This window comes from Arachis stenosperma, chromosome 1 (genome assembly GCF_014773155.1).
Source record: "Arachis stenosperma cultivar V10309 chromosome 1, arast.V10309.gnm1.PFL2, whole genome shotgun sequence".
NCBI lineage: Eukaryota > Viridiplantae > Streptophyta > Magnoliopsida > Fabales > Fabaceae > Arachis > Arachis stenosperma.
The window spans coordinates 82,438,433-82,462,637 of NC_080377.1; the positions used below are offsets into that span (position 1 = coordinate 82,438,433).

General features: G+C 38.5%; 1 protein-coding gene across 1 annotated transcript; it reads left to right on the forward strand.

The window, feature by feature from the left end:
• The first annotated feature begins 18,028 nt into the window (after window positions 1-18,028).
• LOC130981612 (uncharacterized) lies at window positions 18,029-18,427 on the forward strand. The gene has a single exon (XM_057905191.1). The coding sequence runs from the start codon at window positions 18,029-18,031 to the stop codon at window positions 18,425-18,427; it is 399 nt and encodes a 132-aa protein (XP_057761174.1).
• Window positions 18,428-24,205: the final 5,778 nt, after the last annotated feature.

The window sequence follows — 24,205 nt, forward strand, 5'->3', positions numbered from 1 at the left end:
TTGAACTAGTTCACCAAGACCCTTGACAAGAACCTAGGTGCGTAAATAAGTATCTCCATTTTGTTTCATTTGCCCTGTTTTATGTTTGTGTAATGCTTCAAGTGTAGTAATATTTCCCTCTTATGGCAATTAGATGATGCTTCTGATCACTTTATTTTTCTATCTAACTGCATTTAACTTCCTCTTTGCAATTTCACCTTTTGGAAATGATATCAGTTTCAAAAAAGGAAAGGGAAGCTTGAAAGCTAAACATGTATATGGTGAATGTTTTGAAGTTGTAGCTTCATTTTCTGAGAGAAAGAGTGCATCATGTTGATCTTGTTGGTGGTGTTGTTTGACTGAAATTTTAAGAATGTAATAGACTTCTCAAAGTTTTATAAAAACTATTTTTCACTATTTTTGGATGTCTAGATTGAGAGCAGAAATTTATGAAAATTATTGCCATTTCTACAATAAATACTGTCGAATTCGGTTCAAACTCTAAATGATCATTTTGAGTTTTAGAGACTTCTAACTCTTATTAACTCTTGATTCTACCTTATTTTAGTTACTTAAACTTGTCTAGCTTAGTGTCACCGCCCCAAGAGCTAAGCTCTTGCCATTATCAAAAGCTAAACATATATATTAGTTTCACTATGATGCATTATTCTTTCATTACTTATATGCCAAAACTTTAGTGTGTTTGATGTATTATCTTGCTGTCACTTTAAATAAGAATTGAACGCATATAGAGTTATTAGTCAAGAGCATTTTTTTCTACTTTATTAACTCATTTGGGTATTAATTACTGCAGCTTAATAATGATTTTATACTGGCTCACTGTATCTTCATTTTGGTTATTTTAAATTGGTTTCTGTGATAGTTACTATAGGTTCATTTGAGCTATCATGTCCTATGTTCATGTGTGTAAGTTTAGGTTTCTGCACCAAACATGAGTTCATGGTCGTATGTTTTCATTGTGTTTTGCTTTATTTGACTGAGTCTTAGTAGAAATGAAGCAGGAATGCACCATTTGGAAAAGAAAGGGCACTGGTTTCAAACCCAATACATAAGACCATCTGAAATTTGAAAAGGAAAATAACACATAAAATTTGAGTTTGTTTTAAAGTTGGGAACAATTTGTTATGCTTAAGAAAGGGAATCAAGTGGGGGTGGGCTTATATAATGTGAAGTAAGTGTTCAAAAGACCTCTTTGCCTCAGAATGCAATATACTGTGGCGTACTCTCCTTCTAGCATTAGATACCTAGCAACAGTAGCAGAAAATTAAAGGTCACTTATAATTTTTTGTGCATAAGCAACCAAGATCAAGATCAGCCAAAAGATTTTAAAATTCTGCATTGGAATCAGGGTTGTGTAGAGCTTATTTATATTTTATTTCTGCAGGGGAAGCTATTTTGTTCCTAATTTTGTTTATTTTTCTATTTTATGTCAGTAGAAGAGTTAGAATGAGTGCGAAAATGGTGTTTCTTATGAATGATTGAGCTTCTTTTATTTCCCCAGCTGTTAAGACAAGAAGTTAAAATAAATGAACATGAAAATTTAGTTTCCAAGTTTATTTGCTTTTAGTTTTCGGATGTTTACTACCCTTGTTTTTTGGTAGTTTTTCTTGTTTCTCACTCTAGTCTCATTTGTTTCAGTTTCAACCAAGGCACCTAAACTAAAGCCAATAGCAGGTTTGTCAATTCCATTTTGTTGGATAAGAGAAACAAAACCCTGGTTCTTGGTCTTTAATTGAGCCAAGTTCATTCAAAGTCAGAGGGAAAAACTGCTTTAGGTTGGTACAAAATACTTGTTTTTGTATACACACCATTTTGGGGGGATTAATGATTAACCTTTGGGTTATGATCACCCTCATGTTGAGGATATCATGAAAAAAACAAAATTTTTCATTATTGATAGTGCTAGAATTCATTGTTGCTTGGACTTGGTTGGCAGGGACAAAAAGAAAGAATTTGCGCCAACCAATGCTGCTTTCTATTCCCTTGGAGCAGACCTCTTTCTGTCTCAGCTAAAAACTGAACATATTGCATGCTGTTTAGGAGTTCCTTCTATCAGCATACCTGGGGATGTTCCTTCTATTCTCATTGTAAATATTCAGGTAGCTGCATATTTCCTAGTCTAGATTGAACTTCAACTGAGAATTTCTTATCTTACATTATTGGGGTGCAAATTTTATGTTCGACATCTGAATATTAGTTTATTCACGTGTGTATATGCACGGCAATTTTTCATACTCTTGTATGATTTACCCTGAAATTGTGTGCTGTTCAAACTGCAGATTCAATTGTATCCTGCGACTGTCTTCCAAACAGTACCTACAAGGTAAAAATTAACTTCCAAAATTCAATCCTTGGTTTAAGATTTTTTTCCTTATAAACACACTTCTTTGAATTCTCTTATCTTTCTTTTATTTCTATCTCATGGGTTAATCTATTTCCTTCCTATAGGATTTATTATATCTGCCATGCATAAGGCTTTCATGCTGATATATTGTAATTTACTTTGGATAAATAGTAACAAATTTTTGTTTCTCAAATTCAGGGAGCAATCTCACAAATTCAATTTCTTCAAAGCTCTACCATTTGCACCACAAGACTCCAAGAAACTTGTTAATTTTTGCTATGTCTGCTGATGGTATTACCTTTTTTTTCTTCCTCCTTCCCTGTTTTCTGAATTTTGTAAAGGCTTTGGGAATTGATGCTACTGGTGTCTTTGTTTTGAATTATTGGATTATTATTACTAGATTTGGATACTAATTCTTGCCTATTGCCACTGTTTGTGCTTTTAATATTGAATTTTGTAAATTGGTGTATTTGGTTCGCTTGGTTTATGCTATTTGTTATTATCAGTATTAATGCACGCCAAGTGCTCTCTGATATGCCTCTTTGATATTCCTCTGTGGTTTATGCATGTTCACAATTCTGAATTCTTGTTTCTCTATCCAAGTTCATATTTATATTTTACATATACATTACAATATAACAAGCTAAGCACTCTTTTTCTGTTCATGCATGGAAAAGCTTGTGGGATCTGTTTAAGCGTGACTGAATAGTATAATTAATTAATTAATTAAATAAACGCAAAACATTTAGGCATTTAGCTAACTAACAACTCTAGTTGCCTTCTGTCTAAGTAGTTTTCTTTTGTTGCTTTCATTGAGCTGTTGTTATGCTAGTGTATAAAATATATAAAAAATATATATAGTTATTTTTTTTTAAAATGTTGATGAATGAAAAATCTTAACAAAAATATAAATATGATCTGTTGTTGTATGTTTGAAATGGATAAAAATGGATCTGAAGCTAAGAGTATGAAATTATTTTCAATTCTTTTATTCTGCTGCTCCTATGGTACTGCTTTGTTTATACTTTGGTTTCTTAAACTTTTAACAATTTTTAACAGTTTCTTGCCATGCCACCGACATCACATATGATAGTTTGGGTTGTGGAGTTCTTATTCTTTTCATTCTGCATTTTCTGAATACTACTTGGAAATCTTTTTTACACTGCAGAATGTAGAAGAAAGTGAAGAAAGAGCACTACAGGTTTAACGCTCTGATTCTGAGTTGCTTGCTCATGTCTTTCCAAGGTGATTGCTGTGGTCAGAAAAAGAGAGTTGCATAATTTTTCATGCTTTGCTGTTTGTATTTGACGGAGTAATCTTTAATTAATACAATTATTCTTAGGTAGAAGTTTATTATTATTATGATTACCTTATGGCTTGAGAATGATTGTATTTAAAGTATACTTATCAGGAAACCTAAAATTAGATTATTGAAAAATCACAGCCCTAGATATACTTTAATCTCAGAGAAATTAAAGTTGAGACATACTTGCCAGTTTTAAGTCAAAATTGAAATAGTACTAGTAATTCATAAAACAGTTTATATAACAACGAAAAATAATTAAGAAATTTGTTAATTGCTGGTTGGTTGCTACAAATAATATCTTCAAATAGTAGAGATATATATATATATATATATATATAATTGAAGGATGCTGAGGCTGAATTGAATATATGGGGGTGGTTATAATCCTTTTTCCTTTTATAGTGCATATAATTTATATTTCATATAGTAGTTCCTAGGTCTGGACCAAGCTATATATTGGATTAATATATATAAATATGGCATTCTTTTAATGGATTATGGCCCACAATTTGTGCTAAATATATGTAAATGGATGCTATTTTAATTTCAAATGTAATTTTCAAGCAGTTCATGCTGAGCAGTTAGACTAATGCTCCAAAGTTGCCAAGGGTTTACCTGCCCTTTTGGGGTTTTCTCCAGCCACTTCTTCGATTCCTACTTTCTAAATTCCCCCATTTTTCAAATTTCTATGGGTTTTTTTTTATGTTTTAAAGTAAGAAAAAAATTTAATTCTCAAGAGCATTTTAATTTTATGCTTTCCAACAGGCTTTTGATAGTTATCTATTCACCACTACTACCACTTCTTTTATTCTGCTGCTCTTGTGGTATTGCTTTGATGTTGCTGTGGTGCTGATTATCTGCTGCCGAACTGCTATTCACTGCCGCTGCTACCTTTCTAATTCTGCTTCTGCTGTGCTACTACTTTGGTGCTGGTGTTGTACGGATTACAACAGTATTTAAGGTTGGTTCATGCGAATTTAAATACATCTCTTAATTTGTTATTAATGTTATGTGGACAACTTAAGTGCTTTCCTGAGGCACTCACTTCAGGACTTTCTTTAAGAATTGCTAAAATTTAATTTTCTTCGCTATTTTATGTCCAATGCCTTCAAAGTATTTTGGAGACTTGGAAAATTTTGTATCTTAGTTAATTAGGAAGCTAGACTCGCAGTTAGTGAGACTAGCAGTAAAGACTTCAAACTAGAAACTTAGCTATCTATTTGAAATATATAGGTTTTTGATGGATGTGTCCAAGGATTGGATGGATACACCACGTCATGAAAAAGAATATCAACTCGGTGTAGAAAAGTTTTTACACTTTGCTTTTTCATCACCGGGAATTCCTCAAGGGGAAGAAATTCAATGCCCATGTGCAAAGTGTTGTAATAGACTTTGGTTAAGGAGAGATGTCGTGTATGACCATCTAATATGCGATGGATTCGTAAAAGGTTATAGGCGGTGGTTTAATCATGGGGAATCACTTGTGGCTATGGATGTTGACAGTGACACAGATGAGGAATATAACTGCAATGATAATATTGATGAGTTGTTACGTGATAGATTCAGAGATACTACACAAGTTGATGGACATAACATGGGGCCTAACAAAGGTGCAAAAGAATTTTATAAATTGGTAGACGAGGCAAGCCAAGAACTATACCCTGGATGTAAAGGATTCACAAGATTATCCTTTACCATCCGTCTTTACTTGTTAAAATGCTTGCACGGTTGGAGTGATGCATCGTTCACTTCTCTCTTAGAATTATTGAAAGAAGGAATTCCACATTTGAATATTCCTACTTCTTTTGATAAAACGAAGAATATGGTGAAGAATTTGGGTCTTGACTACCAAAAGATCGATGCATGTCCCAATGATTGCATGTTGTATCGGAATGGGCATGAGAATGACTCATCTTGCCATGTCTGTGGAACATCCCGTTATATTAAGCATCATGTAGAAGAGGACGATGCTACCTCATCTAAAAAGCATCGTAAAGTTGCTGCAAAAACTCTAAGGCATTTCCCCCTGATTCCCAGACTTCAAAGGCTTTTTATGTGCACAAGGACGGTTGAAGCTATGTCTTGGCATCATAATGAACGTGTTAAAGATGGGTCGTTAAGGCATCCTGCCGATGGTGAATCTTGGAAAGCATTTGACAGTCGACATGAAGATTTTGCAAATGAGCCTCGTAATGTGAGACTTGGCTTAGCAAGCGACGGATTCAATCCGTTTCGAACTTTGAGTAGTACACATAGTACATGGCCTGTTGTTCTGATGGTGTATAATCTACCCCCTTGGATGAGCATGAAGCCTGATTATTTTATGCTCTCTTTACTCATTCCTGGCCCACAATCACCGGGAAATGATATTGATGTCTTTCTTCAACGTCTAATTGAAGAATTAAAAGAATTGTGGGAGTTAGGTGTCGAAACATATGATTCCAAAGAGAACAAAACATTCAACATGAGAGCATGTCTTTTATGGACGATTAACGACTTCCCTGCGTATGCTATGTTATCTGGGTGGAGTACAAAGGGAAAATTGGCTTGTCCATGTTGTAATGATGAGACTTCTTCTATATATCTGAAACATAGCCACAAGACTGTTTATATGGATCATCGAAGGTTTTTACCCATGAACCATCCATGGAGACATAATAAAAGATCTTTCAATGGGAAAACTGAACTTAGGTCTCCACCGCAGTTGTTAGATGGAACAACTGTATTTCATATATTGCAAGGGGTAGATAATTCTTTTGGGAAGAAGCAAAGGAAAGCAAAGAATGGCATTTCAAATTGGAAAAAGCGATCAATCTTTTTTGATTTACCATATTGGAAGTTCAACATGTTTAGACACAACCTTGATGTCATGCACATAGAGAAGAATATAGTTGATAGCATAATTGGAACGCTTTTGGATATTTCTGGAAAGACAAAAGATCATGCAGCTGCGCGTTTTGACCTTAAAGACATGGGTATCAGGAAAAACCTTCAACCAAGAGATACGAATGATGGTAAAAGAACTAAGTTAGCAAAGGCATGCTTCTCAATGACTGCAGCAGAGAAAACAATCTTTTGTAGTGTGTTAAAAGGGGCAAAATTACCAGACGGCAGCGCTTCCAATATCGCTCGATGTGTGCAGCAAACAGAAAAGAAGATTTCTGGTTGCAAGACCCATGATGCTCATTTCATGTTACATTACTTGTTGCAAGTACCGATCAAGATCATACTTCCTGACCATGTTGCCATCGCTTTAGTTCGATTATGTTCATTTTTTCGCCGGATATGTCAGAAGGTAATTAGCATAGATGAGGTAGTTAACTTAGAAGCAGAGATTGCTGAGACATTATGCCAATTGGAGAGGATTTTTCCTCTAAGCTTTTTTGACATAATGGTGCACTTGCCTATCCATTTGGCAAATGAAGTGAGGTTAGGTGGTCCAGTTCAATATCGTTGGATGTACCCTGTTGAACGATATATGTGCACACTAAAATCATATGTTCGTAACAGAAGTCGTCCAGAAGGATCCATTACTGAAGGATATTTGGCGAATGAGTGTATTAATTTTTGCTCAAGATATTTGCATGAAGATGTCCAGACAAGATTCAACAGAGTCCCTCGAAACAATGATGAGTGTGTTTCAGATGAGCTGCGAACTCCGAGTTTATTTCCAAGCAAAGGATGTCCTTTGGGTGGAAAAATGGGAGATTTGTTCATGTTAGATGAAAAATCAGAAATACAAGGTCATTCATACATCCTAAATAATTGTGATAAGATCGAAGTCTACATGAGGTATTTTGTTTGATTCATTGTCATTTCGTAGACCTCAATCATAACATTTTACCCTACTAATAAATAAGAATATGATTATTTGATCTTCAGAGAGAATGAGGATGCAGTAAATGATAACAATCCACGAAGAACAAAGTGGGAGAAAGCCAAAGACCATAGTCAACAGTTCTCAGAATGGTTTAAAACTCGTGCCATGAAAAAGGATGTGCCTGGTTGGGCAAAAGGGTTGGCTAGGGGTCCAAATAGAGTTGCAAAAAGATTTTCAGGTTATGTTATCAATGGGTATAGGTTCCATACAAGGCACCGTGATGCGAGACGTAAAACCCAAAATAGTGGTGTCACATTGGAGGCATTGACTTCTAGTTTTGCTACTGTGAAAGATAAGAACCCAATTGAAGCCAAAGTAACCTACTATGGTAGAATAGTTGATATGTTTGAATTAGATTATTATGGCCAATTTAAGGTAGTCCTGTTTAAGTGTGAGTGGTATACAGTTGCAAAAGATAACTTTGGTCTCTCATATGTGTATTTTAGTAAGAAATGCTACCAGGAAGAACCATTTGTGCTAGCATCCCAAGTAAACCAATGCTTTTATGTGCAAGACCCATATGTGAGTGACAAACACTATGTTATGAAAATAATTCCAAGAGATTTATTTAGGATAAGTGATGACCTTGAGTCTGATTCCCCCATAATATATGCAAGGGAGCCATGTGAACCTGAAGTGATTCCCAGTCTCCCAAATGATAATGGCGAAGTTGATCTAGTGAGGAATGATCTACGAGCAACCATTATAGATGTGGCTCCAAATATGTTTGCCAAATAACGTGGTGAGGAAGATGAGGAGAGTGAATACGAGTACATGGAGGACTCTGATTCTGAAACATCTTGACATGTTTTCATGTAATGCTGTTTTGGTAGAATTCTAAATGTCTCATTTGTTTTAGTTATTTTGCTTATTTAATTACTCACTTATGTTGATTAGCTTCATTTAATTATTCATAAAATAACATTTTTTTCATTGCAACTCTTTTGTGTATGCAGAATGGAGAAAAGAGAGATCGCTAAAAGAAAACGGATAAGGACCTTAGCACAAAAAATGAAAGAAAAAAGTCCAAAAAAAGAATTCCTTTGAGGTTACACAAGTGAGGTCAAGTGCTGAATTGCTACAACAATACAATATTAAAAGAGAAAAGATCATGGCTGAAAATAAGAAGGCTAGCTTCCAAGCTCAAGACCCAAAAGATCAAACAAGAAACCAACCCATCACAATCGTGGAAGATGCCATTGAAGAGCAAGCTAGGACTCCAAAAAAGAAAAAGAAGGTGCAACCAATGTCACTTTTTCAAGAATGTGAACATAATGGGAACAGGACAATGTCTCAAGCTGAAAAGACCTCCAAAACTGGGAATCAGAGGACTGTTGAAGCTGATACAATGGAACAAAATGATTTAAGTTCTGATGATGAGGGAGAAGATACAAGTGAGCTAACTGCAAGTTCAATGAAAAAAGGAATGAGTCTTGACATGTATTTTAAGATACATGGGATAAATTTGGAAGATGAAGAAGATGAGGAAGATGAGGAAAATGAGCTTGATGATGCTGCAAATGATGAGGGTAATGGAGGACAAGCTAGTAATGAAGGTGCTTTTCTTGTTTTACCTTATTGTCAAAATATAGCTTGTATTACTTCTAAGTTGATTTGAGTTTAAAATTCTGTTATTTTAATCGGACTTAGGCACAATAAAGAAGAAAACTCGTGGAAAGACTATGTGCAAAAAGCTTCATGCCACTGATTTTAATGATCGACGGGAGGTGGAATTTTTTGGAGGGCAGCCTATAGGTCCAACCAAGGAGGTTGTATCTAACCTCAACCAACTCTTGGGCACAACAGTTAGAAATCCTCGTTTTGTGACTTTGCTATATACTAGTTGGCATGGTGTGCCTAAAAACCTCAAAGAGGGCATGTGGGAGTATGCCAATGTATGTAAGAATTATAGATAATTTTGTTAAGATTTATTTGTTACTTTATTTATGCTAACCTTTGACATTCTAATTTGTTGTCTTGTTTAGCAAAAATTCATTCTTCCAATAACTTCAAAGCCGTGGGTAATGAACGGATTTTGTCGTGCATGGAAAAAATACAAAGGCGAAATAAAAAAGGAACATTTCTTGAAGTACAACACAAAGAAAGAAATGATAAAGAACCAACCGTTAGAGATCCCTGAGGTTCAATTTCGCAAACTAATTTGGTATTGGAGTCTTCCGACTGTTAAGGTAATATTGTCTTTTAGTTCTTTATGTGATTAAACTTGGTGTTTTGGAAAAAGGTAGTGTGATTTTGAAAAAACAAGAAAACATGTTTATTAAGAATAATAACATCTCTTTTTCATGTTTATATTTAGGCTGTGTCTACTAAGAATGCTGAAAATAGGTCAAAGCAAACATGTCCTCACCGGATGGGTCCCACAAATTTTGGAATAGTGCGCAAGCAGCTGGTAATATAATTTATTTTTTTGTGATTTCTCATTTATATTCAGGTTGTAGTTTTCTAGTTAGCATGCTTCATGTAAATTGTTCTATATGTACTCTAGCGCGACTCTAAAGAGAACAGTGAAGAACCATCAAGAGTTGAAGTTTTCATAGCAACTCGCACAAGTAAAAAAGGAAAAGAAATTGATGCTAAAACGCAAAGCACAATTGTGAGTTGTTTGTATTTGTATTTGGATTTGTACAAATATTAATTCTATAGTGATTTCTATTAATATTGAGTTAATGCGGCAGGCTGAACTTCAAACCCGCATAGAGGCAGGGGAAAATGATGAGGATGCATTTATAGGAGTGTTAGGAAAGGACCAACCAGGTTGAGTTTGTTGTTTTGGGGCTTCGATTACAAAAAGCTCTCTTAAAAAGGATGAGGAGATTCAACAAGTCAAGGTTGAATACAACAACAAGGTTGAATCATTAGAGAAGAAGATGGACGGTGTATGTAGTTTATTAAAGGTATTGGTGCACCAAGTCAACCCTGGAATGAGTGAGGAAGAGGTAGCAGCCTTAGTGCAAGCTGCCCAAAATTCTCCTTTGGATGCCTCAAGAAGCAGACCAAAAAATACTCCTCGCTCCTCCGAATCAACTCATATTCCTCCCAAAGATGTAAGTCACTATCTTTGGATATTCGATATATTTCCATTTAAAGTAGTTGACTTATTGTTGTTGTTGATTTTGGACATTTGATAGTGAGATAAAAGATTCTAAATGGTGCTAATGGTATTGAATTGGAATCTGAATTCAAAGTTGTTGACTTTTTAGTAGTGTTTTGTTTTGTATCTAGTGTGGCATTGAATCTCAATTTTCGAAAACACGAGAAATCTTTGAAGATTTGCACTTTTTCCTAATCAAATTGGAAAAAGGAAAAGAAAAGAAACCATAATTGAATTTTAATGTTTTTGTTTGTTTTGATTTTTGCAGACTCCAGAAGGAATTAATGGCTCTCATGGTATATCTCATTTTGCTTGATTTATTTATTGGGGATCGGTTATAGAATTGATCCATATGCAATTTGTATTGATTCTCCAGTTGCTAGTATAAATTGTGCATGCATGTGACTGCAGGTGTAGTATAGGACTACAAGAATGGTTAATTTGGTTGTGAAATATATTAGGAGTTAGGGTGATACATGCCATTGTTGAGAAACATGTGACTGTTGCAGAAAAAAAAAAGGAGGGGAGGGGGGCAGTTTGATTGTTAGCTTCCTAGCTATATCAGTACCCTTTCCCTTTTTTGAAAACTTTAAGAACAAAAAAAGTATACTAGCTTTCAATGAAAGAAAAGCCTTTGCTGGTTACAATTATTGTACAACTATAACATTCATTTGTTGATAATATATGTCTCCATTTTTTGGTTTGGTATAAGATGCACTAACATAACAATATTTAAAATTATGCAGGGAAGTGCTGAAAACAGTTTCGCTCACAATGATGATCAGTAATCATGAAGTTTTATCTTTTGTAATGAAGTGTAAAGGAAGTAGATAATGTAACCCATGTTGGAATTGTAATTCATGTATTAGGAAACTGCTAGTGGATGAGACTTTGATTTTTGGTATTTTGTTAGAGTATAACTAACATGTGATCAAACACTTTTTCTGTGACAAGTTTATGAAGCAAGGATTTGTTGATTTAAAATTAGTAGTCATCTTTTAAATTTTAAAATTATCTATGATTTTGTAAGGTTTATAAAAAAAGTAGTGCCAATAGGTACTGAACTATTTTACAGCCACGCTTTAAAAGGGTGGCCATATTGTACAACAGCAATCAATAGCCACGCTTTATAAGCGTCACTGTAATTTAGTTCAGAACCTATTGGCACGCTTATAAAGCGTACCCATATCTCTACTTGTTGCCACGCTTTGGAAGCGTGGCGATATACGTTGCACTGCGCATGAACAGCCACGCTTTAAAAGCGTAGCTGTATCTCACACCTATTGGCACGTTTATAAAGCGTAGCTATATGTCTTGCTATTGGCACGCTTTAAAAGCGTAGCTGTATCTCACGCCTATTGGCACGCTTTTAAATCGTAGCCATATGTCTTGCTATTGGCACGCTTTTAAAGCGTAGCTACATGGCATGCTATTGGCACGCTTTAAAAGCGTAGCCATATCTTGCTATTGGCACACTTTAAAATCGTAGCAATAGTTCACACATATGGCCACGCTTTTAAAGGGTGGCGATCTTTAAAAGCGTGGCAAGAAAAAAAGCGTGCCAATAGGTCACGAAAAGCGTGGCGATAGAGCAACCGGCACCCTCGCAGTTGTGACCCTTTCAAAAGCGTGCCGGTAGCTCAAAAAGCGTGGCGAAAAGCTATCGCCACGCTTTTAAGGACTTTTCGCCACGCTTTAAAAGCGTAGCAAAAAGCTTGTTTTCTTGTAGTGAAAGTGTCATTTCATGGTCAAACAAGGTATTGTTCTAGGACATGTTGTCTCTAATACTGGTATATCTGTGGATTCGGCAAAGGTAAATGTCATTTCTAGTCTGCCTTACCCCTCCTTCGTGAGGGAAGTCTGTTCGTTACTTGGCCATGCAGGTTTTTATTGGAGATTTATCAAGGACTTCAGTAAAGTAGCTTTACCTCTACCTAGACTGCTACAGAAGGATGCTGAAGATCGCCTTGACTCAAGCTCCAATTGTGAGAGGACCAGACTGGAACCAGCCCTTTGAGATTATGTGTGATGCCTCCAACCATGCTATAGGAGCGGCACTGGCTCAGCACGAAGGTAAGGATTCTTTTGTAATTGCATATGCTTCAAAAACCTTAGACGCTGCCCAGTCCAATTACACTACCACTAAAAAAGAGCTTCTAGCTATTGTTTTTGCTCTGGATAAATTCTGAGCCTACTTACTTGGTACTAAGGTCATAGTGTACTCAGACTGTAACAACCCCAGTTTTCGAGTACGCAAGATCTTTTCTGAAAGTATAGAGAACTCCGGAGGATCAGTAAGGGGAGAACCTCTGATATATCATCAAGTATCTCAATTCTCATTGTCATTATGTTATCTTTAAGCTAGAACCTTTTTGAGGCAAGCTCGATAACGCAGTGCTAAAGAACTTAGTCTTTGAACTGTATCGGTTAGGAGTTTTGATTCGGTTTTTCGTAAATAGTTTCAATTTGACAAACCGGACTCGATTCATGAGAGAAGAGAGACAATAGGATAATATCATCATTATATGAGTATTAGAAGCTTCTTGAATGATATTATAAGGTTACCTGGTCAGTTTTAGTTAAAAATAGAAAATTGGTTTAACCGGGTTCACAGTTTACTGGTGCAGCTTAGCACCAGCACTCTCTGATCACTTTAGCAATGCTAAGGCCTCATTATACATGTTTTACTCTCAGAATAAATATGTTACTAGTGTCATTTATGCTAGTAGCTTAGAAAATAATATTTAGAGATATTTTCACAAGTGTTCCGAGACATCTAGTTTTAGTAGTTATACACCTGAGATATTTTAATATTATTTTAATCCACCTCCAAGCCAACCAATCACAACTCACCCTACACCCCCCAAAACCCCCAAGGCTGGCTCATTTTCACTTTGTGGCCGAAAATAGGAAGAGAGAAAAAGAGAGAAAACTTCTTAGTTCCAAATCTTCAAAGCTTGATTTCTGCTGAATTAAAACTCAAACCAAAATTCCAATCCGACTAAAATGATCCTCTCTTCTTTCTCTACATGATCATATGACTTATCAAGGCTGGAATCAAGGTGAGTTGGTTGCACCATCTCTCTTTTGATTCGGTTTCAAGGAAACATGCTCAAACATGTGTTTTCTTGATGTTCTTCCTTAGGAATCATGCTTAACTTGACTTGAGGGCCAAGAAATGTGAGTTTCCAGCAAGTCTAAGGTGAGAAATTCCTCTCTAACATTCTGAGTGAGATTTGGTTAGTTGAGGGTTTTTGAATTTAAAGTTGTTCTTGATGTGATTTAGGAGGAAAAAGTGTTTAAGGACCACCTGAATGTCTAATCGAATTAGGAGCAGTAAAACCAGGTAGGGTGTGACGAAATTAATCTTGATTATATGTGTTTGAGTTGTGTGAATGTTGTATGATTTGGCTGTGCTAAAAATTGATTGCACATATGATTGATTCTTGGTGAAAATTTGGAGAAAATTTGATAAAATTTGATGAAATTCAAGCTTTGAGTTCATGTTCTTGGAGCAGCTGGAAAACGAAACCCTGGACCCTAAATTAGGGTTCAATTTGTGTTAAAATCATGTAGAAAAGATGGGGTTTTAGAGGCTGCTAATTTATTTTGAATTATGGTAAAAATTGGTTGCTGAAAAGACTAAAAAATGGGTAAAAATAGAGAAAGAATCTAAAGAATTTACGAAGAACACGAAAAACACTTTGAGTGTGATGAAGAATAATGAAGAACAGGCTTTAGATCTTTAAAAGGGCAAGGAAGTAAATTTTTTTGTGTTTAAGGTGTTATTTGGTAATTTCTGAAAGTTAGGTTGGTTAAAGTAGAAATATTAAAAGTTACGAGTGGCAAAAAGTGTATTTTTAAAGGTTAATGGTTAAAGTGGGGTAATTTTTGAAAATTTAATAATAAAATAATAAATAATAATAAAATATTAAATAATAATATTTAATTAAAAATAATATTTTAATAAAAATAATAAAATAATGCGGAAAAGATAGTTTTTTGTAAAAGCTTTAGAAAGACAATTTTAAGCGCAGAATCTCATAATTACCTTCATAAAACACTTAGGGAGTGGTAAGAACATATTAGTGAGGCAAAGATAAATGAAAGATAAAAAGTTAAAGAAAATATAAAAACCAAAGAAAGTCTGTAAAGTTTTAAGGATAAAAAAACAGACAGAGATTAGTGAGCGAACTAGGGCAACCTAATTAATCCTTGAATTGCGACTAGGCTTAGGTATAATATGAAAAGTTAAAATGTTTCAGTATAAACTTAATGAACCTATACTTGGGACAGGCTAACTATTCATGCCAAAATTTACATAAGCTTTAAATACTAACGTTAAATAGAGAAAACAGAATAAAGTAAAGAAGCGTAGAGAAAATAATAAACAGAGAAGAATACAGAGACGAAGAGATCAGAGTAATATGATAAGGAGCAGAGGACCTATTGAGAGGTCATTTGTTGCATTAAGGCAACCCAAGAGATATCTATGTGTTCATCTGCTGCACTGTGGCAGTCAGATAGATGATGGTGTGACCACTGAGAATGCTTTCCTGTGGTACAGACTCAAATTCCATTTTTGTAAGGCAGAGGGGTTATTTCCTGCTATAGAAGTACCGTGACCACCTGTTCCATTTCTGTAGTGGCAAAGGGGTTATTTCCTGTATACAGAAGGTGTGTCGGCATACATCCCTGCAGTGGCAGATGTGTTATTTCATGCGTGCAGTGGACCCTGTGGTGGCAGAGGGGTTATTTCCTGTACACAGAGGTATAGCCAATAGGAAAGCCATATCCGGCTAGTAATGCTGGGTTATGTCGGGAGCGGGTAGAAACCGACAGATGAGCCCATTACCTGCACTAGGACTAGACATGCATCATTCTTGTTTGCGCATTATCCTCTGTTGCATTCCTTTTATCTGTGTGATCTACTTCTTTATGTTTGTCTGCTTGTATGCTATATCTGTGTTTTATTTTCTTGTATTTTTCTATTCGTGTTCTGTTTTCTGTTTTCTCTCTTTTCTCTACCTATCTATCTTTAACTTCTGTTTACTCTTTCACTGTATTATATTATTCGTCTGCTAATTGAACCGAACAAATGAATGTAACTAATAACCTCGGTCCTACTAAGGACTCCCCAATTCTTACCCCCTTCTCTCCCTTCCTTCCCCTCAGATGGAGACGGGCGTGATATTCTATGAGGTCGAGGACCCTTACGTCTACGAGGACCCGATACATCACAGTTACTTCATTATGGGATTAGAGCCTCGTATTAGACGATATGCATTACCTAATCGAGCTTTTTAACATCCTCTGTCTAGCCCACATTTTGACCCCGATGCTCGTTATGACTTTCCCTTATCCTGGTTACATCCTTTTCCTGATGATCTTGGACACGCCATACCAGCTCAACCTTTGAATGAGGTGGAACCTGAGCCTATCATTCTTGATGACCCCGAGTTAGCTGGTGACAACGTACCTGTGATACCACCAGAGTGGGATTTTTCCCCTGAGCCGATCCCCGACTTTCCACAGCCTAATGAGCCGGCACTACCGGACGGTGGGGTAGCACCTATATACGCAAACAGACCTGTGCTCGCGAATGGTTTTGTACATAGTGACAGTAGTGTTTCTGGTGGATCTGAGGGTATAGTTGTAGCTGCGGATGATGAGGAGGAGGAGGATCCTGAGATAGAGATAGAGCAGGATGAGGAGATGGACAAGCCTCATGGCGATTCTCCGAACGACCACGTGTAGATATAGTTTGACAGCAGAAGGGGCATTCTTTTGATGACACTCTAGTCTGACATTATCTGTTAATTAGTCTCTCACCTGTGTTAGTACACCCAAGAGATAGGAGCTATATAGTGGTTAGGCTAGCCTGGGCACCAGTTTAGCGGCTTTTTGTATGGCTAGGCCCTGAGAGTGTCGTGTATCTATTAGCTACATAGGATGACGACGATGTAAACTGACTTAATCTTGTGTAAATGCTACATGTCTTGTTATAGTGTACATGATGTATATTATCAGCTGTATTTCTATGTTTCTTTATACTTCCTTTTTATTTCTCTCAATGCATGCTTGTTTATTTTACCTTATTATCCGCAACAAAAAAAAGTTACTCGTAAAATTGGCATCACTCTAACAAGGAGTAGGCTCATATATTAAATAATAGTTAATAATTAAGAAGGACAAGTTAGTAACACTTAGCTTCTTGTATGACCATGGCATACTGGAAGTTGAGTCGTTACACAGACCATGCATCTCTCAAACATTTGTTAACTAAAAAAGAGTTCAAACCAAGGTTGATACGTTGGATACTGCTGCTGCAAGAATTTGATTTAGAAGTTAAAGATAGGAGTGGTTCTTAGAATCTAGTGGCGGACCACTTGAGTCGCCTTGAGCACAATAAGGATGACTCCACTCCTATCAATGATGCTTTTCCATTTGATAGCTTGCATGCAGTATCTAAAGTAGTTCCTTGGTATGCACCTGTAGCTAATTATCTAGTTAGTCATACATTCCCTCCCAATTTCACCAAGCATCAGAAGGACAAGCTAAAAAGCGAGTCCAAATATTATATATGGGATGATCCATATCTGTGGAGGTATGGTGCTGACCAGGTAATTAGACAGTGTTTGTCTCAATCAGAATTCTAGTCCATTTTAGAGGCCTACCACTTCTCTAAGAGTGGTGGACATTTTGGCCCTCAAAGAACAGTTAGAAAAATTTTAGACTGTGGATTCTGGTGGCCTACTCTTTTTAAAGATGCTGCTGCCTTCTACAAATCTTGTTTCCCATGCCAGAGGTTTGGTAATATATCAAAGAGGGATGAGATGCCCCAACAAATTATGCTGTTTTGTGAGATTTTTTATGTTTGGGGTATTGACTTCATGGGTCCGTTTTCCAACTCTAGCGGTTTCTTATATATTGTTAGCTGTAGATTATGTTTCCAAATGGGTGGAAGCAATTCCCACTGATACTGATGATGCTAGCACTTTTGTCTCCTTTGTTAGAAACCATATTATATGTCACTTTGGATTACCACGAGCAATTGTGAGTGATCAATGCACCCATTTTTGTAACAGCAGACTGACCACTCTACTGAAGAAGCATGGAATTATTCACAAGGTAGCAACTGCTTACCACCCGCAGACTAACGGATAAGCAAAGGTGTCTAACAGAGAGATAAATTGTATCCTAGAGAAGATAGTCAAGCCTCATAGGAAGGACTGAAGCACCAGGCTACAAGATGCACTTTGGGCATACCGGACAGCATACAAGACACCTATAGGGATGAGCCCCTTCCGCTTAGTTTATGGAAAGGCCTATCACCTCCCAGTCGAGATAGAGCACAAGGCATTCTGGGCGGTAAGAGAAATTAACATGGGATATGAGAGGGCCAAAGCTGAAATGAAGATGCAATTACAAGAATTAGAGAACTTTTGCCTAGAAGTATATGATAGCTCCAGGCTGTACAAAGAGAAGGTGAAGGTTGTGCATGACAAGCACATTAAAAGGAGAAAGTTCAGACCTAGGGAATTAGTTCTCCTCTACAACTCCAGACTAAGGCTTATGCCATGCAAGCTGAGATCAAGATGGGAAGGTCCCTATAGAGTAGAAAAGGCAGAGCCATACGGAGTCTTTCATCTAAGTCATCCTTCAAGCTCCAAATTCATAAAGGTCAATGGACATCGCTTAAAGCTGTATCATGGCGAGAAGATGAAGAAAAGCAAGGAGCTGGAGATCTTCCTCTTGGAGGACCCACCCACAGCGAACGACTGAGCTAGTGGACCATCCAACTTAAGGACGTTAAAGAAAAATGATGGGTAGGAGACAACCCACCATGGTATGATCGTTCCCTTCTCTCTTTTTAGCTTTATTTAATGACTCTTCTCATTATTCTGCATATAGTCTGCAGTTACATCTGCATATTTGCATTAAAAAAATGATGCGATCGACACGCCAGTGCCTAGTGCGCGTCTGCGTCCCTTATAAATGTGAATTGTATGAGTTTGAACAGAGAGTCACGCGGGAGCTGTGCTGGAAATGTGCCTTAGGCACCTTCCAACCCACGCGTATGCGTACTGTATGCGTGTGCGCCGTTTTCTCTCTTGGCGACCGACGCATCCGCGCCGAGCACGAAATTGCAATCACACTTTTGGCAATCCGCACAACTAACCAGCAAGTGCACTGGGTCGTCCAAGTAATACCTTAAGTGAGTAAGGGTCAAATCCCACGAAGATTGTTGGTTTGAAGCAAGTTATGGTTATCTTATCAATCTTAGTCAAGATACCAATTATAGTTATCAATTGACTTGCAAGTAAACAAGAGAGCATGGATAAATAATACTTATTATGCAGTAATGGAGAATATGTTGGAGTTTTGGAGATGCTTTGTCTTCTGAGTTCCTGCAACATAATGCTTTCTCACTTTCATACATGCAAGGCTCCTTCCATGGCAAGCTGTATGTAGGGCGTCACCATTGTCAATGGCTACTTCCCATCCTATCAGTGAAAATGGTCCAAATGCTCTATCACAGCACGGCTAATCATCTGTCGGTTCTCGATCATGTCGGAATAGGATCTGTTCATACCCTGACCGGGCTCCTCCAAACTCGGTCAGTTCATAAAAGGTCCGACCTCGTCCTAAAGGCTCACGTCTAAAGGTCGGACCTCGGACGAATAAAGCAAGGGAAGGCCCATCAAAAGGAACGCAGCCCAAACCTAAAGGCCGAAAAGGCCTAGCAAAGGCGGTTCCACAAAGATAGGGATAAAACTCCCGAAAGATAAGATAAGATAAGAATATCTTATCCAGGGAAGATCACGGCCAACTACTATAAATACACTGGAGCACCCAGGTATGGCATTCATTCCACATCTACACATATCTGCTTGGACCCATGCTAACTTAAGCATCGGAGTGTCATTGTAGGTACAACCACCAACCACTCTGCATATCAAGCTCGGGTCCCTGAACCCCCACCTCGGGCCTCTCCAGACGACCGAGCTACACGTTTCAGGTAACCCTCGGAACATTGGCGCCGTTGCCGGGGACCTGGAAGTCATCCCCCTACCATGGCGGATGACTCTCACAACAATGACCGCGCTGCATCTGAACAGGAGGACGAAATTGACACCGGAGAACGACCGGACAGCCCTCTATCACCACGCACTCCAGGAGGAAACAAACAGAATCGCCCAAAGACATCACTCCCAAACAAAGATCCACAAAATTCCGAAAAAGAAAAGAGCTCGGAAATTCTAGAAGCAGTCCGGGCACAACAAAACCGACTGAAACAACTCGAAGAGGACATAAAGAAACAGAAAGAAACTGAACAAGATCTGAGAAGGGAGACTCGAAAGCGCAGAGAATTAGAAGAAAAACTGTGGAAAATAGAGGCCAACCTAAAAGGCCGGACAGAACGCGGCACCACCCCCGAAGGCAACCATGATCCCTTCACGCAAGAGATCATGAAGGAAAAGGTACCGCGAAACTTCAAACCACCCGATATGGATCCCTACGACGGCACCACCGATCCAAGCCACCACCTCAGCAACTTCAGAAGCAGAATGTACCTAGTCGACGCCTCCGACGCGATTCGGTGCAAAGCCTTCCCCACCACTCTCACCAAGTCAGCCATGAAGTGGTTCGACAACCTGCCACCAAGATCAATCACCAGCTTCGAAGACCTAACCAAAAAATTCCTAACAAGGTTCTCTATTCAAAAGGACAAGACAAAACATGCCCCCAGTCTACTTGGGATCAAACAAGGCAACCAAGAAACTCTCCGAGAATACATGGAGCGATTCAACAAAGCCTGCCTGGACATACAACACTTGCCCACTGAAGCAGCCATCATGGGACTAGCGAACGGCCTAAAAGAGGGACCGTTTAGCCAATCCCTATCCAAACGATACCCGACCTCCCTATACGAGGTGCAGGAGCGAGCAGAAAAATACATCAACATGGAGGAAACCTCCCAGCTAAGAGACTCTTCTAGGACAGAATCAACCTACTCACTCCGAGATCGGGATCGGGAACAGAAGAAGAAAGAAGACCCCAACTCGGACAAGCCACGGAAGTACCACAACTACACCCCCCTCCGAGTCTCCCTGGTAGACGTCTACAGAGAAGTATGCCACACCGAAAAGATCCCACCGCCCCGACCGCTAAAACACAAGAGAGCGGGAAGAGATCGGTCCGAATACTGTGAATATCACAAGCTCTACGGTCATTCTACTAACGACTGCTACGACCTAAAAAATGTTATAGAAAAGCTGGCCAGAGAAGGAAAACTCGACAGATACATAGCAGAGAAAGGAGAAGAGACCAGGAAGAGAAGGCGGGGAGATAACGAAGGTCGGGCCGAACAAACCCCGCGAACCCCTGAAAGACACGTTCACATGATAAATGGAGGTTTTGCAGGCGGAGGAACATCCAGATCCTCGCGAAAAAGACACCTCAAAGAAGTCTATCATGTCCGAGAAGACAGTCCCCTGTCCGAGTTACCTACTATCTCATTTACCCGAGAAGATGCTCAAGGGATAATTCCCGGGCACGACGATCCAATGGTAGTCACCATTATCCTAGCAAACGCCAACTTACATCGAACCCTGATTGACCAGGGAAGCTCAGCAGATATCCTGTTCAAAACGGCATTCGACAAGCTCGGACTTGAAGAAAAAGAACTAAAGGCCTATCCCACCGACCTATTTGGGCTAGGGGATACCCCGATCCATCCCTTAGGATACATCCCGCTACACACTACCTTTGGAAGAGGCGAGCAATCTAAAACATTAAGCATCGACTACATTATAGTCGACGTCACTTCGGCATACAATGCCCTCATTGGGCGACCAACCCTAAACAGACTGGCAGCTATAGTCTCGACCCCACACCTCTGTATGAAGTTCCCTACCGCAAAAGGAATCGCTACCCTAAAAGGCGACCAAAAACTAGCGCGGCGATGCTACAACGAAAGCCTGAGCCTAAAAGGGAAGGAGGTCAGCACGATAGAACTCGGACGAGTGCAGTCCCGAGAAGATCCTCGACCACAACCAGAGGGAGAGACCGAAAAAGTCCAGATTGGGAACACACCTGAAAAAATAACAAACATAGGAGCGAATGATGAGCGGATAATTTGTATACTTTTTGGCATTGTTTTTAGTATGTTTTTGATATGATATAGTTAGTTTTTAGTATATTTTTATTAGTTTTTAATTAAAATTCACTTTTCTGGACTTTACTATGAGTTTGTGTGTTTTTCTGTGATTTCAGGTATTTTCTGGCTGAAATTGAGGGATCTGAGCAAAAATCTGATCCAGAGACTCAAAAGGACTGCAGATGCTGTTGGATTCTGACCTCCCTGCACTCGAAGTGGATTTTCTGGAGCTACAGAAGCCCAATTGGCGCGCTCTCAACGGCGTTGGAAAGTAGACATCCTGGGCTTTCCAGCAATATATAATAGTCCATACTTTGCCCAAGATTTGATGGCCCAAACCGGCGTTCAAAGTCACCTCAAGAAATTCCAGCGTTAAACGCCGGAACTGGCACCTAATTGGGAGTTAAACGCCCAAACTGGCACTAAAGCTGGCGTTTAACTCCAAGGGGAGTCTCTACACGAAATTGCTTCATTGCTCAGCCCAAGCACACACCAAGTGGGCCCGGAAGAGGATTTTTATGTCATTTACTCATTTCTGTACACCCTAGGCTACTAGTTTCTTATAAGTAGGACCTTTTACTATTGTATAGAAATCTTTTGATCACTTTTAGATCTCTAGATCATCTTTGGACATTTTAGTTCTTAGATCATTGGGAGGCTGGCCATTCGGCCATGCCTAGACCTTATGCTTATGTATTTTCAACGGTGGAGTTTCTACACCCATAGATTAAGGTGTGGAGCTCTGCTGTACCTCGAGTATTAATGCAATTACTATTGTTCTTTCATTCAAATTCCGCTTGTTCTTTTACCAAGATATCACTTGTTCTTCAACATGATGAAGGTGATGATTGACGCCCATCACCATTCTCACTCATGAACAAGGTGACTGACAACCATTCTTGTTCTACACGCATTTGAGGCTTAGTGAATATCTCTTGGATTCCTGATTGCACGATGCATGGTTGATTGCCTGACAACCGAGTGCTCGCCTGACAAACGAGCCAACCATTCCGTGAGATCAGAGTCTTCGTGGTATAGGCAAGAACTGATGGCAGCATTCAAGAGAATCCGGAAGGTCTAACCTTGTCTGTGGTATTCTGAGTAGGATTCAATGATTGAATGACTGTGACGTGCTTCAAACCTGTAACCTACTGGGCGTTAGTGACAGACGCAAAAGAGTTATTCTATTCCGGTAGGGGAGGGAACCAAACCGGTGATTGGCAGCACTGTGACAGAGTGTGTGCATTAGCTTTCACTGCGCGGATGGGAGGTAGCTGCTGACAACAGTGAAACCCTACACGAGCTTGCCATGGAAAGGAGTAAGAAGGGTTGGATGAAGACAGTAGGAAAGCAGAGAGACGGAAGGGAAGGCATCTTCATGCGCTTATCTGAAGTTCCTACCAATGAATTACATAAGTATCACTATCTTTATCTTTTATGTTATTTTCGTTCATCACCATATATATCTGAGTTTGCCTGACTAAGATTTACAAGATGACCATAGCTTGCTTCAATACTAACAATCTCCGTGGGATCGACCCTTACTCACGTAAGGTTTATTACTTGGACGACCCAGTGCACTTGCTGGTTAGTTGTGCGAAGTTGTGTAATGCCATGGTATTGAGCGCACCAAGTTTTTGGAGCCATTACCAGGGATTATGAGAGTTGTGAAAAAGTATAGTTCACAATTTCGCGCACCAAGTTTTTGGCGCCGTTGCCGGGGATTGTTCTAGTTTTGAGCAAGCCTTTGGTAACATCAGTGCCAAGATCCGGCAACAACATCAATTTTTTGGTGTTATTGCCCGGGATTGTTCAGGCTGGACAACTGACGGTTCATCTTGTTGCTTAGATTAGGTATTTTTTTTCGAAATTCTTGAAGATGAATTCTAGAGTTTCATGATGATTTGTTGAAATCTGGCTGGCTGAGAAGCCATGTCTAATCTGATTGGACCGAGGTTTCAACTTATCACCACAAGAGCTTGTTGATTTCGTATCAATCTTGCTTTTGGAGCAGTGATTTGCTAAGGCTTGGCTGACCTTTGGTCATGTCTAGTGTTTTGGACCGAAGCTTTCTTTGGAAGCTTGGCTGGCTGTAAAGCCATGTCTAATTCCTGGACCGGAGTCTTAGACTAGCATTGCACTGATTCCTGGAATTCTCATTAAGGATTTGATACCTTTTCCCATTTAATTTTCGAAAAACACAAAAAAATTGCAAAATCATAAAAACCCAAAAATATTGATGTTTCTTGTTTGAGTCTAGAGTCTCATCTTAAGTTTGGTGTCAAATGCATGTTTTTGTTATATTTTTCGAATTCATGCATATAGTTCTTTGTTTTGATCTTTGAATTCTTTTGGCTTGAGTGTTTCTGTGTCTCATATAGTGTCAGTAGTACATAAAC

What these genes read in the sequence shown, in the direction of transcription:
- LOC130981612 (XM_057905191.1), top strand. Translation starts at nt 18,029, where the DNA reads ATGGGATATGAGAGGGCCAAAGCTGAAATGAAGATGCAATTACAAGAA.